The 20,577-nt window shown below is 39.0% G+C and overlaps 1 protein-coding gene across 2 annotated transcripts; it reads right to left on the minus strand.

The window, feature by feature from the left end:
* Positions 1-3,434: 3,434 nt before the first annotated feature.
* Positions 3,435-19,614, minus strand: Mfap5 (microfibril associated protein 5). 2 transcript variants are annotated; one of them, XM_071610387.1, is made up of 10 exons: positions 19,418-19,614; positions 18,663-18,722; positions 17,635-17,670; positions 13,067-13,102; positions 12,094-12,126; positions 11,440-11,475; positions 8,134-8,163; positions 6,514-6,601; positions 5,659-5,732; positions 3,435-3,974 (listed from the first exon to the last, which is right to left on the minus strand). In XM_071610387.1, exons 2-10 carry the CDS (start codon positions 18,718-18,720, stop codon positions 3,862-3,864), a joined length of 504 nt encoding a protein of 167 aa, XP_071466488.1. In that variant the 5' UTR covers positions 18,721-18,722; positions 19,418-19,614; the 3' UTR covers positions 3,435-3,861. The 2 variants fall into 2 exon arrangements, with proteins under 2 accessions (XP_071466488.1, XP_071466489.1); XM_071610388.1 differs by lacking the exon at positions 11,440-11,475.
* Positions 19,615-20,577: the final 963 nt, after the last annotated feature.

Raw genomic sequence — 20,577 nt, forward strand, 5'->3', positions numbered from 1 at the left:
TGATGTCATCAAAATAAAATCTAGAGGTGGGGAAACCAGCTGGGGTTTGCACCATCTGCTTGTGAGTCAAAAGAATACTAAGAGAAAGTGTGCATAGAAAACTCTAGTGAGTAGAGTTCACACTTGAATTTCCAGAATTTGTTAATTTGAAGAGAAAGGATAATTTTCTTGACTAAGAAGCATGAAATATGGGAAAAATTAGACTCAGAGTAGAATCAACTCAATTTTATTTTATTGATTGATTGATTGATTCTTGTGGTGTTGGGGATCAAACCAACACCATGTTGTCATGTTAGACAAGCACTCTATCACTAAGCTACATCCCCAACCCTTTTTATTTTTATTTTGAGACAAGGTTCACTTAGTTACTGGGCTCGTCTGGAGCTCATGATCCTCCTGTCTCAGTTTCCTACATAGCTGGGATTACAGGTGTGCAACCCTGTGTCCACTGTGAATCAACTCAATTTGGGAAGAGAAAGTTAAAGATGAACCTTCTGGGCAGACAGATGAGGTTGCTATCTATTCAGGATACCAAGAAAGCATCCAAACTCTAATGGATGTTTTACTAAATTGTTTAATTCTAATATTAAAGATCCATTAATTTGGTTTACATAGTTGTTTTTCATTAAGACATAAATTCCAGGGCTGGGGGATATAGTTCAGTGGTAGAGCATTTGGCTAGCATGTGTAAGGCCCTGGGTTCAATCCCCAGCACCACAAAAAAAGGTGGGTAGAGAACATTAGAACAACAAGGAATGGCAAAACTTCGGAATTTACACAAAAGAGAAATGAGAGTAAGTAATGAAACTTCAACTACCAAGATTGTTGGGCCTGATAAGAGCAGAAAAGCAAAACGGGGACACATCTGGAGGAGACTAAATAAATTTGGATTTTTGGAGAACCATTGGTAAAGTTATGGAGTAAAAGATAAAACAGAGAAGAGCAGAATAAAGAAAGTTGACTAATTTTGGTACTCAGTTTTCAAAGTGGGATAAAAGTGGACAAATTCAAGTATTTTTTGTGAACATTAAAGAGAAAAACAATAACCAAGCCAAAGACCACTTTATGCTGAGGGAAAAAAGATTGGATAAAATTTATTGTAAAAGATTTAATTTGCAATAGACAAATACTGGGATTGAGGTGCTCACTGGTGGGAATGTCACCTATCATTTATCATGAAGTAGGAATGTCAAGTACATGAAGAGATTCTTTTCTTTTTGGTATTTTCCCAGATCCCAAACATAAACTGAACTTTTGAATGTCTTCGAATCTAAATATTAGTATTCTTAGCATTAACTATTATTTTAATTGTACAACTTTATAAGGTACAATGTGAATTTTTTATACATGTATACAGTATGCAAAAGTCATATCAGAGTAGTTAACATTTCCATTTCCTTGAGCATTTAAACATTTTTATTAACACATAATCATTGTACATATTTATGAGGTACGTGTGATATTTCAGTACATATATACAATAAGCATTGATCAAATGGGATAACTAACCTTTCCATCTCCTTATCATTATTTTGAATTTGCAGTCTCATGAAGAGATTTTGGGTTTGTTTGATTAATTGATTGTGGTGCTAAGGATTGAATCCAGGGCTTCCATTAATGTTAGGTAAGGACTACCACTGAGCTACAACCCTAGCCCTATGAAGAGATTCTTAAGATGATTTTTATAAACTCTATGCCCAGGAGGTTTCTTTGTAGTGACTACAATATACACTTACTATGTCTGTCTGGACAAGGACACTTTAATTCTAGAGACTATGGTGGAATAGAGATTGCATACCTTGAGGTTTTCTTACACTTCTCTTCGATAAGGTGTACAAATCCCATTAAACTAAATTGTTTCTTAACAGCAAGAATCCAACCCTCATTTAGCTAGTTTTCTTGACACTATGAAGGGAATCCAACCCCTAGTGTCATATGTAACAACTTCTCCCCTAATTCCTATTTGAATTCCATTGATTTTTCTAGAAAGTTATTTAGTTATTCAGACCCAAGGGTTCACAATATATAGTTTGTCACTTATTAGAATGGAATTTGAGGAGCCTGGAGGTATAGCTCAGTGGTAGAGCACTTGTCTAACAACATGCTTGGGGCCATGGGTTTAATCTCTAGCACAGGGGTAGGAGGGTAGGATTTGATTGTATTGCATTGTGTACTACTGTCAATATTTAGGATAAAGCAGACATGCTTGTAAATTAAACTGCATCTAGACTTTGAAAAATATAAATAATGCAGTTATGTCAGAAAATCATAGAACTAATGCCTAAGAACTAACAGAAATTCAGCCTTCTCATTTTAAAGTGAGGAAATTAGACCAGAACCTAATGAAGGAAAATGACTTATCTAAAGATTCATCCTACTCCTAAGGCCAGGACAAGAAATTGTGTTTCTTTCATTTTAAACTTTAGGTTAAGCTTTCTGCCTATTAAAATTCATATCTGACCCCAGTGCGATGGCACAAGCCTGTAATCCCCGTGACTTTGGGAGGCTGAGGCAGGAGGATAGCAAGTTTGAGACCAGCTTCAGCAACTAAGCAAGGTCCTCATCCACTTACAAAGACCTTGTCTCAAAATGAAGAGTTGGGTATATAGCTAAATGGCAAAGCATTCCTGGTTCAATAACTAGCACACAAAAAAATTCAGATATGAATGTTCTTCTTAGGCTCGAAGCCAGGATATTCTAGAATTTCCTTTTGCACAATAAGCTCTATTTTTGCACTTGGTGTTAAGGATGAAAGAAGTAGCACAACTCAAGGAAACTCAGGTCAATGGTATGGTTTCACATTAAGTTGTCTAGTTTGCTTTGTGTAAGCAAGCTAACCCCAGTACTATCACAAATGAATAAGGAAACACATTTTTCAACACTACTCCTTGACTGAACAACTGGATGAAAAAATTGAATACAGAATTATAAGTCCAAGTTCTGTAACTGGCACAATCTTCTCTTTTAACCCCAGACTCTGCACTTAGCAGAAGATAACATTTTGGGTCTTTCTGTATTGGTATTAGAATTATATATATGATTTTTGGTTCTGTTGGGAGAATCTTGAGTCTACAAAATTCTAGGACTTTCAGAACTACAAAAATTACCATGATCTTTTTCACCAAGAAGACCTGACAGGCAAAATTAGGACAATCCAGGCAAAATAGTAAAAATGAGTAAAGAGAAATATGTAAATGATGATGAGGTCTTGGAAGGAAAATAAATGAAGTTCTATGGTTAGCCAAAGTAGACAAAGATGGCTTCTTCTACCCTAAGGTCTATTTCCAACAGATCTAATAATTGAGATTATTAACATACAGGCTGGGCCTGGAGCTTAATGGTAAAGCACTTGCCCAGTATTTGAGAGGCCCTGGGTTCGATAGCCAGCATTACACACACACGCACACACACAAATACACATGCACACACAGAGATTATTATTACTATTTATTTTATTTTTTGCAGTTCTGGGAATCAAACTCGAGACCTTGCGCATGCTAAGCAAGCTCTGCCACTGAGCTACATCCCCAGTCCTTCCAAATAGATCATTAACCTAAAGTTTATTCTTTCCAGAATTGTATATAGAATGTTTGAATATAAGTCATGTTTATCTACTATGCCTATGATATTGGGAAGCAACAAAACTGCAATAATACAGGTATTGTGTTTTAAGTACTGAAAAATGAGATAAATGTTATCGGTCTTGGTCAAAAATTAGGGAGTAGGGGCAAAAGCTGGATATTGCAAAGGGACAGGTTTAAGAAATTCTCATGTCTATGGGTTAGCTGACAGTGGTGTAGAAGACGAAATTCCCCCTTCCTCTCATCCACACATTCTTTCTTCTTTCTTCTTCCTTGATGATCACAGACCATTGAGTCTCTGCAAATTCACATCTTCACAGGGAGGAAGTCGGAAGTAGTTGGAGCGGCGGAGTCGCCTTGGGGGCAGACCTGCCATCTGACGGCAAAGTTCATCTAGAGGAGAAGCAGAGAGTGAGAGGAGAATTCTGGAAGATAACAAGGCTTCTTGTTTTAAGGGAAAGAAAAGGCTGTGCAATGAGATGTAGTAAAAAATGTTGAAGAGAAAAAGACCTGGTGGGTTGAAGCCTCTGCCACTTACTGGTTATTTATCACTTACTAGAAAGTTCCTTAACTTATGAACCTCAGTATTCTTTTTGTAAAATGAGCATTAAAATACCTATCTTAACAGCTTGTGTTAAAATGAAATAAGGTATGCAAAGTACCCAGCACCCCAGTAAATGTTAGTTTCTTTTATATGCCCAGCTCCCAATTCTAGTCATGGATCGAGTAAGTAGGAAAATGAGGTCCAATCATTCATTCCACTTTTAGGTGTTTACTATGTGCAAATAGCTAACTTTAGTTACTCCCCTGAGATACTTGAAAGTGCCTAGAGTCCCAAATACTCATCCTCAATCTCAAGGTGCTTCCCTTGCAGGTGGCTTGCACAAAGCCAATGGGGGCAAGCAGCAAGTTTCCTTCAGCAAAGTTAACTACAGCTCTTACTCAAGAACTCAGTGCAGAGCAGGCTGCTGAGTCAGAAGTGCTGTGTCTGTGGTGTTGTCACCAACCACAGCCATCATTTGGGGCTGTCCATGGGGAAGGTGAGAAGTATGTTTACTCTCACCAAGCATGGTCTAAAACCACACATTTAGGACCCTTGTAAAATTGTTTTTATAACATCTTTCTGCCTTTCTCTACTTCTTAAATTTCTCGATAAGCAATGTAAATGGTTCCTGGAATTGGTGAACTGTTTATAAGATAGCCAATTTCTTAATCTTCCTTTTTCTGGGGGGTACTAGGGATTGGACACAGTGATGCTTAACCACTGAACCACACCTCCAGTCCTTTATTTATTTATTTATATTTTTTGGTACCAGGGATTGAACTCAGGGGCATTTGAACTCAGGAGCACTTGACCACTGAGCCACATCACCAGTCCTATTTTGTATTTTATTTAGAGACAATGTCTGAGTTGCTTAGCACCTTGCTTTTTGATGAAGCTGGCTTTGAACTCATAATTCTCCTGTCTCAGCCTTCCAAGACGCTGGGATTACAGGCGAGTGCCACCACTTCCAGTCCTTTTTATTTTTTGAGACAGGCTTTCACTAAGTTGCTGAGACTGGCTTTGAACTTTCGATCCTCCTGCCTCAGCCTCCCCAGCTGCTGGAATCACAGATGTGCAGCATCATGCTATCTGTTTTATATACCCTATCCAAACCTTACTGTCTCCACACTAGTGTGTGTGTATGTGTGTATGTGTGTTTTCCTTAAAGAGCTATGAACTTGGCCATTGACTAGATGAGCATATTATCTGTGATTGCTGAATTGGCCCTTTCCCTAGAACCCCAGTGGTTGACCTTTAAAACAGAGCTTTAAAAAACTGTCTATATAAGAGAAACTGGGGGGACTGCCATTTAGATGGGAAAGGATCTAGGTGTACTTTTGTAGGTCTGTATTTGTATTAAGCACACTGCTTTACTTAGATTGTTTATTTGGGGAAACTTCTATTAGGGGCTGATAAAAGCTAAAGCCTAGGGCCAGAGTCCTCCTCCAAACCAATCCTTGGATCTTGGATCATGATCCTACTTACCTCTCTCATAATCATTCGTCCCCATTAAACATCCAGATGTCAACTTACCTTTCATAACTTCATGTTCCTTACAAACAAGACGGGAGCAGATCTCATTGTTGATGATGTACATACGTCGTAAACTGCAACATCCAGTATCATGGTCAAGGAAAGAGATAGAAAAAAGTCTTGAGGGGAAGAACTAACTTTGGCCTAGGCTGCTCTTCAACTCTGTAGTTCCCACTTTCCCCTGTCTAGCCTCCCCCATCTACATTTCCTTAGGTATTTCAGATGACTACTTTTTTTTTAACCCCTCAGAAGAATGCAGGTAATGGAATGATATTAATTTTCTTTCTTTCCTTCCTACTTTACTTTTCTTTCCCGTACTGGGAATTGAATCCAGGGGTACTCCAACACTGAGCTACATTCCCACTTCTTTTTAATTTTTACTTTGAGACAGGGTCTGGCTAAGTTGCCAGACCTGAACTTGGAATGATCCTGATCCAGCCTCCCCAGTAGCTGTGATTACAGGCACCACTGCAACAGGCTAATTCCTCTTCCTACTGACACTTTCCACCTAGAGTCAAGTCCTCTGCTCCTTTCCATTTTCTACCTTCATATCTAAGTCTTTTGCTTTAGCATCTTTCAATCAGGTAATAAATCCAACATGCCAGTGTTTCCTTTATGACCCTCTTTTTCTTCCGCTTTCACCTTCACTTATCTTCTGATATCTATTAGTCGGCCTATCCTTGTATACCTCAACCCAGAGGTCCAGCCAGCACCTTCAGGAATAGCTAGAAGAGTTATGCTAAAAACACCTGCCCTATCAAATGATGCAATTCCTTAGTGAGTACTTATTAAATAGTTACTGACACAAAAATACTACCATGGAAGCTGCTGTCTGGGCATTCTGGGTTCCTTTACCTGGTGAAGCAGACCTGATGAACGCATTGCTTGACTGGTCGATGGACAGAGTAGAGTCTTGTACAAGCAAATTTCTCATCCCGGCACTCTGAAGAGATCCAACACACACAAAAAATAGGGAGGTCCAAATAGAAATAGTATAAATGAAGGATTAAAGAGCTGAGGAAGAATATAGAATAGGGAAAAAATACAGAGTAGTTTCTATAGAGGATCATTATAAATCAGGGGCTATCCTTCCTGATTACCAAAAGCAGAGCAAAAGGAAACTGACTAAAATGAAATTTAGGTGCTTCCCTACCTCAAAGAAGAGGTGGATAAAATAATTTCTGAGAACTATTCTAAGAAAAAATGTCTTTTTCTAGCCCTCTAATTTAATAAGTGGTCCATACAAAAATAGAGAAATAAAATCCTCTAAGGGAAAGTTTTTATAAAAAGAAGACTTTTTTAGGATTATCTATGTAGCAATATGAAATATTAAACTGAAATGTTGATGATCTCATTCTGAAGAATGAGAATTCTTAATTCAAGAATTAAAGTCATTGTATCTCTGTTCTAGCTGATGTCAACCCTAGTTGTAGAAGAGACTTATCAAGAAATTAAGGAAAGCACTTTTCTTTTTTGCACTACTGGGGCTCAAACCCAGGGCTTCATGCTAGGCAAGTGCTCTACCACTGAGTTACGTGCCCCCCCTTTTTTAACATTTTTAAAAATTTTAGACAAGATCTCCCTAAATTTCCAAGGCTGGCCTTAAACTGTGATCCTCCTACTCAGCCTCCCAAGTCCCTGGGATTATAGGCAAGCACAGCTAGGCCCATCTACGGAAAGCAATTTTAACCATGAAGTCTATGGTAAATTGACAAATTGATTTTATTTCCCAATCCATTAATCACCAAATAAAGTCCAAAGGTAATGTACAGAAAGAGTGGTGCCGCAGTCTGGCTGGGCACAATCAGAAGCCACTTGTCAAAAGAAACTAACTTTATTTTTAGAACCAAACACGCCAAACAAAACAGCCTCTCAGGAAAAATCCTCAGAGCCTCAACTGCCACCACCGGCTTTCCACAAGCCTCTCTCTCCCCCCACAAGCTTCTTTCCACCTCCCACAATCCTCCTGCTCTTGAGGCCGATTGGCTGGGTCACGTGGGCGGAGCCAAAAAAGTCCCCCAATGAGCAGCTCCGTGGTCTGAAAGGGCAGGGAAACAGTCCAATGAGCATCACCGCAGAGGAGCCAATCAGCTAGATGTTGCTGGGGCCGAGGAGCCAATCAGCTAGATGTTGCTGGGGCCGCTGTGAGCCAATCATCAGCCGGCAGCTGGATTGCTGGCAGCTGGAAGTTTGCTGGGGCCCCTTCGGCTGTGGCTCTCAACAGAGTGGTTTTGGGACCATTCAACAGCAGTCTCTTCTTTGTGACTTTTAGGACAGGAATTCATTTTGAAAATAAGTACATAAAAGCTGAGTTAATAAAGGGGGGATGGAGTGAAGAGCACTAAAAATATTCTTTGAGGAAGAATTGGAATTAAGCAAGTACTTGTACTCTCCAAAAAACAAGAAAGAAAGGAATCCATAGAAAGAAAAAGAGCTTCAGAAAAAAATTTAAAAACATGCAAGAAATGATCATACCTGTGGTGGTATTTTTATCACTGGGCGAGGCTGGAAGGCAGAAACTTTATTTAGTCATTACCATTTCTAGAAGTCAGGACTTCTGTAACTGTCATGCTGCCTCTCTTGGAACCCACTTGGAATACTCATAAATAGGGAACAAATGAGTTAATAAACCTTTTTTCCCTCCCTGGTACTGGGTTTGGAACTCAGGGGCACTCTACCACTGAGCTATATCTCCTGCACTTTTAAAATTGTTCTTTGAGGGTATATAGCTCAGTTGGTAGAGTGCTGACCTTGCATGCATAAGGCCCTGGGTTTGATCCCCAACACCACAAACAAACAAACTAATTATACTTTGAGACAGGGTGTGGCTGAATTGCCCAGCATGGCCTCCAACTTGAGATTCTCCTGCTTAGTCCTTCCACTATTGGGATCACAGGTGTGTGCCACCTCATCCACAAGTTAATAACTCTTAGCAACTTCTGAAAGAAAACCCCTGTTGGGCTGCTTTGATCCACATGATGGAAGAGATTTAGGAAATAAATTGAAATTATGCCTTTCCCCTTTCTCTTCTGGAGAGTTGAGAATTTCATTTTATATATATATATATATATATATATATATATATATATATATACACACACACACACACACACACACACACACATATATATATAGTTTTTTAAATGGAGGAGTGTTCACTATGTTGAATAGGCTGGCCTCAAACCCTTGAGGTCAAGGGATCCTTCTGCCTCAGTTTCCCCATTGGCTAGAACTATACGTGCACACCACCATATCTAGAGATAAGAGACAAATTTTGTAGGAGCGCAAGGCAAAGAGCCATATCCCCAGAAGTGCTTTAACTTAGAGCTAAGGAGAAAGCATATTATCCTGTAGAAGCTCCTCCTCATTCTTATGTCTATTTTTTATAGATTAAAGACATTATCATGGATTCTTTGATAAAAGCTGTTTGGATAAAAAATAGCAAAGGTTGTATTTATAGCCAAACCTGTCCTGGTGCAAGCTTGATACAGGCTAGTTTTCAGAATGGACAACAGGTCAAGGACTTAGATGTGGTTGAGGGGATACGCTATTCAGGGAGCTTTTGGGGAAAAAATGTCCTTCCCCACCCCCCCTCTGGTACCAGGGATTGAATCCAGGGGTACTTAACCACTGAGCCACATCCCCACCCTTTTTACTTTTTATTTTGAGACAGGGTCTTGATAAATTATTTAGGGACTAGCTAAATTGCTGAGGCTGTCCTGGAACTTGTGATACTCCTGTCTCAGTCCCCTGAGTGCTGAGATTACAGGCATTCACCACCATGTATCCTTTCTATTTAACTCTCCCAAAGACTTTTCACACAGGGCATGATGGCCCAGGCCTATAATCCCAGAGATATAGGAGGCTAAGGCAGGAGACTGCAAGTTCCAGGACAGCCTTAGCAATTTAGTGAGACCTTGTCTCCAAACAAAAAAAATAAATAAAAATGGGATGTAGCTCAGTAGTAAAGTGCCCCTGGATTCAATCCTTACTATTAAAAAAAAAAAAAAAATCAGAGAGAGAGATTGACTAGGATGTGTGATAGCTGATATCATTTACCCCAAGGTTAAAGCAGGTCTGTGCTGATAATTTCAAACTCTGTTTCTAGCCCAGATCTCACTCTTAAACCCCAAATCTACAGATTCAATCACCATTTTATGGAAGTGTTACTGAATTTTTTAAAGATTCTTCAAATTCAACATATCTTAAACTCACTTATTATCTTTTCCTTCTCCAATTTGAGTTGTTTTTCATAATGGTACCACCAACCACTCAATAACCACATTTAGAAAACTGAACATCATTTTAACCATCCTCTTTTCCAGAATGGGAATGTAGCTTAATGGTGGAAGTTTTGCTTACTCTCCAAGACCAAAAAGGAAAAAAACAAACAAACAAATAAAAACAACTATCTTCTATCTCCTTTTCTTACTACCTACCACTTGTTCCTTGCCCCTCATCATTTAAAAAACTCAGTTTCCACCCTCCCTGTGGTGGCCCACACCTGTAATCCCAGCTTTTCAGGAAGCTAAAACAGGACAATCACAAATTCAAGTCCAGCCTGGACAATTTAGTGAGCCTCCCTTCTCAAAATAAAAAATAAAAAGGGATGAGGATTTAGCTCAGTGGTAGAGCACCCTGGGCTCAATCGCCATTGTGGCAAACAAATAAACAAAAATCTTCAGTTTCCCTCATGTACTAAACTCTACTGTGTTTTTCTTTTCTCAGTCTCTTTTTTCCTAGGGATTGAACCCAGGACCTCATGTGCTAGGCAAGTCATCCACCACTAAGCAACACCCACAGCTCTGGTGTTTTTTGTTTGTTTGTTTTTGAGACAGGATCTTGCTGTGTTACCCAGGTTGGCCTCCAATTCCTGTGCTCAAACAATGCTCCAGCTTCATTTTTTGTTTTTTGAAGAGGACTTGGTGGGAAGTAAAGAGGATTGACCCCAGGGATGCTCTATACAGAGCTACACGTCCAGCCCTTTTTATTTTGGGATAATGTCTCATTAATGAGTCTGACCTTGAACTTGTGATCTTCTTGCTTCAAACTCCAAAGTCTCCTACATAACATGCCACTGCAGCTGGCCTGCCTCAACCTTTTGAATAGCTAGGAACGAAGCCTGGCAGCACCACACCTGATTTAAAGTCCATTTTGTTTTCACATCTTAGAACATGTTGTTGGTACCCCTCATTGGAAGGACACCTCCTTGACTGTTTTATCTTGTTCCAATTCTTCTTTCAAGGTTTAGTTCAAGCCAGATGTGATGTCATAGACCTCTAATCCAGCAGTTAGGTAGGCTGAGGCAGGAGGATCATTAGTTCAAAGCCAGCCTCAGCTATTTAGGGAGGCCCTAAGTGACTTTGCAAGATTCTGTCTCAAAATAAAATATAAAAAGGCCTGGGAATGTGGATCAGTGATTAAATGCCCCTGGGTTCAATCCCTGGTACCAAAAAAAAAAAAGGGGGGGGGGTTCAAGGATTCCTTCTAGAAAACTTCATTTATCCTCCCAAAAGTTTGTTTCTATATTTGTCTCTTGTCTCACTTAGCCTTGGAAACTTTGAGAGAAAGATCACATCTTGGTACTTTGTATAGCCAACAGCAGTTTCTGCTCATTATGGGTTCAAAATGTCATTAATTTAAATTGGCCTAATGGAAGAACATGCTACATATGCTGTCATATATTTAGGATCCTTCAGCAGCTGCACTGCCTCCCATAATGGGCTCTAGGGAAAATCCAGAATGGCCCTCAAGGCCCTGGGATCCCAGATCTGAACTCACCCAGTTCATCTGTGGAAGGCTCCATATCAGCCAGAACTGAAAAGGCACAAAACAGCAGGTGTGAGGAGGGCTTTGAAATGCAAGGGGTAAGGGAGAGTAGGAAAAGGAAGAACAGAGGGCAAGGTCAGGACTACTGCTGCCTTTGTGTATGATGTCCAAGGGAATAGAATTTATAAAGTTAATTGGGAATATTGCTCCTGTTGACATTATATTAATTTTTGAATGCTTGTATTATTATCTAAGCCTTATTTAGCTATTAGTTCACTTTGTTCCACTTTTTAAAGGACTATCGACCTCTCTTATCCCATGGTCACTGAACAACACTCCCACAACCCCTTTATTTAGAGCTTAAAATGTAGCATTAATTCAAGAATTCAAGATCCGTTCAAGATCTGGAATATTTTTAACAACATCATGAATCAGAGCTTTCTTTCTCTTCTTCTTCTTTTGGTACTGGGGACTGGACCCAGGTACTTTACCACAAAGCAGCATCCCCAGTCTTTTTTGTTGTTGTTGTTAAGGGTCTAAGTTGGTAAGGCTGATCTCAAACTTTCTATCCTCCTGCCTCAGCCTCCTTAGTAGCTAGGATTACAGGCATGTGGGATTACACTCCTGGCAGATCATGCCTTTTTTAAGAACTTCAGTGAAACTTACCAGTTTCATCTGTTGAAGGTTCATTCACCAGATCTGCAAAGGTACAAAACAGGGAATGAAAAATGCAGGTGAAAAAAGTATCTACCAGAAGCAGGATAAAGGGGATGATTATCTAAAAGGTGATGAGAAGGATAAAAATGAGGGCATGTGGACTCTTGGGTAAAGAAAGAAATGGAAGAGGTAATAAGACTGAATATTTTTACTGCAATGGTGGCTTCTTTTTTTTTTTTTTTTTTTTTTTTTTAGGGTTTATTTTTTTTTTTTTAATTTTTTTAATTTTTATTGTGGGTTGTTCAAAACATTACAAATTTCTTGACATATCATATTCCACACTTTGATTCAAGTGGGTTATGAACTCCCACCTTCACCCCATACACAGATTGCAGAATCACATCAGTTTCACATCCATTGATTTACAAATTGCCATACTAGTGTCTGTTGTGCTCCGCTGCCTTTCCCATCCTCCACCCTCCCAATGGTGGCTTCTAAGATAGGCAAGAGCCAGGCACAGTGGTGTATACCTGTAATCCCAGCAGCTTGAGAAGCTGAGGCAGGAGAATTGTGAGAGGCTGAGGCAGGATGATTGTGAGTTCAAAAGCCAGCCTCAGCAACAGTGAGGAGCTAAGCAACTCAACTCAGTGAGACCCTGTCTCTAAATAAAATACAAAATAGGGCTGGGGCTAGGGGCTCAATGGATGAGTACCCCTGGGTTCAATCTGGGCACCAAAAAAAAAAAAAAAAAGACAAGAGAACTCTGGTCTGGGTGAGCACACAATGCCCACCAAGTTTTTTGTTTGTTTTTGTTTTTGTTTATTTGTTTTTTGGTCAGACATTATCCTCAATCCTTGTATTCCCAATATGATAGCAAGAAAGTTACAACAAAACAAAAACAAAAAAAAAAAAAAAAAAAACCAACCAAAACAAAAAAACAAAACGAACCAAAACAAAAAAACAGTGGGGGTGGATAGCTTACTGGGATCTTCTGTGAATGTTTCTGGAGTCACATCATCTGAAAGAAAATCAGAAAACATTTTCTGAGCACTCTCTGGCCCCCTCTACATTTGCACTTCCAATAAATGACATTATCAAGCACAACACCAGTACATGGTTAAGTATCCCCCAAATTGTTTTTCTTTATCTGCCTATAATAATTACAATGGATTGATGATCTCTTTGCTAAGCACAAATTCTACCACTAAGCTATACCTCCAGCCCAACATTTATAATTTTGATATGAATTTGCTGATAATGCTATTATACAGAGTGCCTACAAAAGGTGATGGTGATGATTTTCTGATGCTCAGAAATGAGAGAGGGGGTGGGGGATGCCAATGTTAGTAGACAACTCTTTGCATTTGATCATCGGAAAATTAAAGGCAGGAAGAGAGGAAATAAAAATGGTCCAGATCTTTGGGTGGATTCTATTAGGAAATACTGAGAAAACTATATCTGGGATTTTAAATAATAGTGCTTTTAAAAACAAATTGTCTTTTCTATTATTCTTATTATTTGGTGTTGTAGATTGAACATAGAGCCTTGTACATGCTAAATACATATTTTACCTCTGAACTATGTTCTTAGCCTACTGTCTTTACATTAAAAGCAAAAAAACAAAAAACAGCAACCAAAAAAGCAGTTCTAATGTTTCATTTAAAAAAAAAAAAGATCTTTTTTTATATGGACACAATATTTATTTTCATGTGGTGCTGAGGATCGAACCCAGTGCCTCATATGTGCAAGGCAATGTTCATTTGTCTCATTTTTAAATTAACTTTCTTCTTCCTTTTTTCTGGGAATAAATCCAAAGGTGTTCTATCACTGAGCAACATCCCCAGCCCTTTTTACTTTTTATTTTGAGACAGAAGATCTCGCCAAGTTGCAGAGGCTGGCCTCACCTGAACTTTCAATCTTTCTGCTTCAGTCTCCTGAGTAGCTGGGATTATAAGCATGGACCACCATGCCCAATTTAAGATTTTCATTTATTATCATTCATGCTAGACAAGGGCTCTACCACGAACCATACCCCAAGCCCAACATTTTGCTTTTTTTTAGATGTCAATGGACCTTTATTTTTTATTTATATGTGGTGATGAGATTTAAACCCAGTGCCTCACACATGCTAGGCAAGCACTCTACCACTGAGCCCCAATCCAGCCCTTTGCTTTGTTTTTAAATGTATATATTTGTATTAAGTGTACAAATTATGTGTTTTTAATACATTTATTTATTTATTTATTTATTATGTGGTGCTGAGGATGGAACTCAGTGCCTCACATGTGCCAGGTAAGTACTCTACCATTGAGCCCCAGCCCCAGCCCCACAATGTTTTTGATATATATTCACAAAGTGAAATAATACTACAGTCAAGCAAATTAATTATGTCTATATTCTTACATAGTTACTGTGTAGGTGTGTATGTGGTGGGGAGAGAGAGGGAGAAGAGAGCATCTAAAATCTGCCATCTTGGCAAATAACTTTTTTTTTTTTAAAGCAGATACCACATTTTTTATACCTTTATTTTATTTAGCCATTTTTACGTCGTGCCGAGGATCAAACCCAATGCCTAGAACATGCTAGACAAGCGCTCTACCACTGCTCTGAGCCACAATCCCAGCCCTTGGCAAATAACTTTTAAATACTGTATTTAGCAAATGTTCCATCTGGAATTGATTGACTAGTTCATAGTCATAATCTATTCTGTCCACTAGAGGTCAGCAAATTCACAAAGTTTGCTTTGACTTTTTAATTTAATTTAATTTTTTTTTTTTTTTTTTTTTTTGGTACTGGGGATTGCACCCAGGGAAGATTTCCCATTGACCTACATCCCCAGTTCTTTTTAGTTTCTTATTTTAAGACCAGGGTCTCACAGTTGCCCAGGCTGGCCTTGAATTTGCAATCCTCCTGTCTCAGGCTTGGGAGTGTCTAGGATTATAGGCATACACCACCATATCCAGAAGAATCAATGTGTTTTTTTGTTGTTGTTGTTGTTTGTTTGTTTTAACAAAGCACGTCAGAGTTATTGATAATTGTAAGGATGAAAAATACAAATAAAGCATTTCGTAAGCATTTCTTCTGGTTATCTCATTCTTTTTTTCTGTAAACTCCAGATAAAACAGATAGAAATTCATCTGATCTGATAAGCATCTTTTTTTGTGCCTGTTGCTAAGTATTGAACAGGATCTCTCATAAGCTAGGCAAGCACTCTATCCCTGAGCTACACCCTCAGCCGTGAGCCTTGTTAACATTCAGAAAAAGCTTTCTTCTTTCAGAACAAATTTTGATAAAAGGAATCCATGTCTGTTCCAATAATACAGGATTTTTTCTTTTCTTTTTTTTCGTCTTGGTACTAGGGATTTATCCCAGAGGCTCTCTACCACAGAGCTCCATCCCCAGTCCTTTTTATTTTTTATTTTGAGACAGGGTCTTGCTAAATTGCTGAGACTAGACTGTCCTCAAACTTGCATCCTCCTGCCTCAATCTATCCAGTTTCTTGGATTATATGTATGCACCACTGGGCCCAGCTATCACAGGATATTTGAAATATTATCACTAACCCACATCATTCTAGAGATTATGAGAGGCAGATGGAGCCTCTCAAAGGTGGAGCCCAGTTTCAACCCACTTTCTCCCTTTCTCCAGAGGCTTCTCTACATTCCAGTCCAGACACACACATAAACAGAGTGAAGCCACCGGAGGGAAGAGTTTAAGAGCATGGTCTGTCCTTTGGTTTTCAGGGCAGAGTACTGCTTTTCTGTATTTATTGCAGTTAAACCAACTTTTTCATGAGCTACCACTGTGAAATCCTTACTCTAGGTTTCATGAAGTTCTCTGAAAAGGAATCCTTAGAAATTTTCATCATAACTTATACTTTTTATGTTAGAAAAGAATCCTAAAGTCATAAGACAGGACTGGTCCTTATCACCCTAGAGAAATCGACTCAGAGTTTTAATTTTACTAGTGCTATCTCATTCAAAAACTTAGCGACTCAGATATTTTTACCAATAAAAGGAAAAAAGTTTATTTCTATATTTTTATCTTCAGTACCAGTACTTTCAGCAAGAAATATATATTATATGGGCCCTGTATACAAAAATGTAAACCTGAAACAACTTTTGTAAAATAATGCTTTACTCTTACAAAACACAAATAATAAATTCTGATACATTTAGTTTACCTTAAGTTGTTAAAAAAAATACCAGTTGTGACCCACTAAATTGATTTTATGACTCATTGGTAGACTATATATTTCAGTGTTCTATTCTCTAGCCCTCATGGGCTGGGAAAAATAAGGTGATAAATTAGAATCATGTCAAAAGCTTTGAGGCAGGGTGGAGTTTCCTTAATCAGATTGAAGGAAGAGTCCTTTAGGAACCAAAACTTTTGAGTCCTGTCCAGTTGTGCCACATTTTCACCATAGAACTGCAAAGACTTCTTGCCCTGTTTTTGCATTTTAGTTTTTCCACTATTATGTGGATAGAATAATGCTTTCTGGGGGCTGTGGGTGTAGCTCAGTGATAGAATGCTCATGTAGCAGGCTCAAGGCTCTGATTCAATTCCCAGTGCCACATAAATAAATAAATATCCTCCCCAAATTATAAACAAACAAACAAACAAAAAGTAACAAACAAAAAAGTAGACCTAGGGATGTAGGTCAGTGCTAGAGCACTTGTCTAGCATGTATAAGGACCTGGGTTCAATCCCCAGCTCTGGAAAATAAAAAAGAGAATGTTTTCTTGCTGGGCCTGGTGTCACAGAACTGTAATCCTAGTGACTCAGGAGGCTAAGGCAGGAGGATTGAGTTCAAGATCAGCCTCAGCAATTTCATGACGCCCTAAGCAATTTAGTGAGATCCTGTCTTAAAATAAAAAAAATTAATCGTTAAGTTCCAGGCCAGCCTCAGCAATTTAGCAAGACCCTGTTTCAAAAAATAAAATCAAATAAATAAATAATGAAAAGGGCTGGGATGTAGCTCAATGGTAAAGCACCCTGGATTCAACCCTCAGAGCAAAAAATAAAATAAAATAAATAATAATAATAATGTTTTCCACAAGGATTGAAGGGTAATGAGTACTTTCTTGAGTTAGATAAGAGATCTGTAGAGGAGAGTGGAAAGGAAAGAGAAGAGATGGGCATAGAAAAGTTATTGGGAAAGATGTTTCAGTAGTGGGAAAAAATAAGGTTTTTATGAATAAGATTATAAGATTGTGGAAGTTGGTGAATTAGATCCTGTTTCTTATGCCTTGGCAATGCATTTTTCCCCCCCAGGACAGATTCTTTTTTTTTTTTTTTTCCTGGTACTGGGGATTGAACCCAGGGGTTCTTAACCACTTAGCCACATACCCAGCCCTTTTATTTTTTATTTTGAGACAAGGTCTCACTAACTTGCTTAGGACCTCGCTAAATTGCTGAGGCTGACTTTGACCTTGCGATCCTCCTGCCTCAGTCTCCTGAGCTGCTGGGATTACATCAGATTCTTTAACTGTTCATCTATATTATCCTGATAAAAACCCCAATACAGCCCATATTCAAGGCTTCACCTACCTCCTCGTTGACCATCGACCCCCAGAGTTATCCATTCTGCAGGAAGGAAGAAGAAAGGAGATATGAATGACTCCCACTGTATGCCCCATAAGGCTTTCATGAAGTGAACCAGAACACGATGTAGAAATGGTTGAGTATGATCTTTAATTTATTCCCATAAGCTCAACACAAAATTGCTCAGACTACTAGTGCTATGCACAAAACTTATAGAAATAGAAACAATCTAGAAAGGCAAGTTCCTGAGAAAATGCCCTGAATCAGAATGTTCTCTTTTCTTCATGCCCAGCCAGGAAGGGTTCTTTTGCACAAGGGGGTCCAGCAGCCTTTCTAGCCCCACAGCCTTCCATTGGCACCCTATTGAACAAGGCAGAAAAATTACTTTCTCAGTCTCTATCTGGTAGAATAAGGGGGGGAAATAGAATGGTATTTCTTTAAAGTCCAGGGTTACTTTTTGGGACCAATCATTTAGCTAGATTCTGCGAAAATCTGTGAAGATCGTTTTTTCTTTTGAGTGTAGGTGTCTATCTGTTTCTTGCATGCATGTGAATATATTTATATAACTGTTCATGCAGATGTTAGGTATCAGTGTATACATTCCCACCAGTTTTCTTCAGGATTTAAATCTTGTTCATTTTCTTATTATATAGTCTCTATACATTTGTGTATATATTTGTATATTAGCTTCTTTTTCTTCAGGTGTTTGTTTACTTGTATATTTGTGTGTGACTCCCTTTTAATGGTAATAAGCAAGTGTGTGCATCATAATTTCACCCTAGTTTCCTAGGTTCAGGCTATCTTTTCCCAGTGGAAGGTCTTCTCTGGTCACATTCCTGCCCTTTCTAATTTGACACAAAATCTGTTGTTTCCTTCTCTTTAATTTAAAGCAGTTCTAGAACTCAATGTCAGGCATGTCTCCTCTCAATCCCCTTTAATCTTGGCCCATTCCACCTTCTAAAACACAGCTCCTCATATAGATAGAGCTAGGAAGCTGACATATTGGGGAGAGAAGAATAAAAATAGGGACTCACCAGATGTGATGATGAGTGCAGTGAGAAACAGCAGCGCTTTGGGGCCAAAGAGCAGCATATCTGGTGGGGTAGTGGGAAGAGTAGAGAGGGTGATGCTCAGGGACACACTGACATTTTGCCCCAGGAAAAGGTACCTCAGTAGCTGGTTTCTTGTCTTCCCAGGAGCTTTCTTGGTTTCTCTTTGACTCAAACCCTTTCTCTCTTTTATTATCTTTCCCACAACATTTATTTCTCCCTCAAATCTGATCTGTTCTTTGGTAATTTACTATTAGTCCCTCTTACTACTCTTTTCTACCAAATTAGCAGAATTTCTTTTTCTTTTTCTTTAAGACTAAGTCTCTCTACGTTGCCTAGTCTAGCCTCAAACTCCTGGGCTTAACCACTCCTCCTGCTTCAGCTTCCCAAGTAACTGGATTTGTAGATGCGCGACACTGCATCCAATTTTCAGAGGAATTTTTGTACTCTAAATAGTCCATTCTTTGCCAAACCCCATGGTCTTTTTCACCCCTAATATCTAAGCTTCTTTTTGTATATCTCTGTCTTCTTTGTGTCATCTGCTCATCCTGGTTACTCCTCTTTTTGGAATTCCATGATAATTTGGGAGTCTGCTCAATTCTAAGTTCAGCAGCATTCCCCACTTCCCCTCTACAGCCTTTCAGTACACACACACACACACACACACACACACATGCATACACACACAATGCACACACAATCCCTCTGTCTATACAGAGTTTTATAATGGAACAACTCACTGTCTATGGTGCTCCGCTCTCTGCTCTCTCCACTGAGTCCTTTGGCGGCTGTGTCTCTGTCCTCACACTGTTCTACTTTGGCTGGAGAGTAAGATGAACAGAGCCACGCCCTGGGAAGGACTTCAGATTTGGCCTAGTCTGAAACAATGAGATGAGGGAGAGGGAAAAGGAGAGAGAGAAAGCCAGGCTAGAGGCCCAGAATGCAGTGTTACAATAAGGCTGGAATGAGAAGGGAGAAGGGAATTTGTAGTCACTCACACCCTCATTCCAAAGGTTATGACCACACTGGTGAGAGATCTTGCTGCTCCCTAGAAGAGTTGGCCCACACTCATGTATGCCTCTTCCATCCGCTTATTTTCCCTCTTACTGTCTGGCCCAATCTTCCTTTACTCTGTGGGTTCCTTTTTACCTTAATAGTCCCCTCTCATTCTTGGGGTGTTTTATTGCACATTAGCAGACTTTATTTCTGTGTCTCTTTCTTCCATATTTGAATCATTCCTCCATTCCTCTCTTTTTTCTTTTTTATTATTTATTTACTTGTTGGTACTGGGGATTGAACCCAGAAGCCCCCCACCACTGAGTCACATCCTCAACCTTTATTATTTTACTTTGAGACAGAGGCTCTCTAAGGTCCTGAGGCTGGCTTCAAACTTGTGATCCTCCTACCTCAGTCTCCCAAATTATCGGAATTATAAGTGTGCACCACAACACTCAACTCTATTCTTTTTTATTTGTTTTATATGTTTTTCTTTCTTTTTTTGTGTTTGGGTATATGTATGTGTGTGTGTTTTTAATATTCATCTCTTCAGCACATTCCTTTGTATCTCTGTACTTCTTTTTCTTCTTTGCCTCTTTCTTGACTCACACATACAGGCTCTTGTTTTTCCCTTTGGGGATATCCTATTTATTCTCACATCCAAGCAAAAACAGACACCACGTGAGGTTTGTCCAAGAGAAAGTCTGGCTATCTTGGAGTTATAAAAAGTTGAAGCATTCAGAACTGTCCAAATCCTTTTCAAATGTGGAGGAGCTCCATGAGAGGAGCCAGTCTTATTTTGTCTTTGACTTTGTTTAGACTTGTGCTAAGAATCTTAGTTTCTGAAATTTAAAAAACAAAATGCCTTAAGAAGCCTAAAGAAAATTGGGAGTCAAGTTCATTC

The sequence above is a fragment of the Marmota flaviventris genome, chromosome 3 (genome assembly GCF_047511675.1).
Source record: "Marmota flaviventris isolate mMarFla1 chromosome 3, mMarFla1.hap1, whole genome shotgun sequence".
NCBI classification, from domain to species: domain Eukaryota; kingdom Metazoa; phylum Chordata; class Mammalia; order Rodentia; family Sciuridae; genus Marmota; species Marmota flaviventris.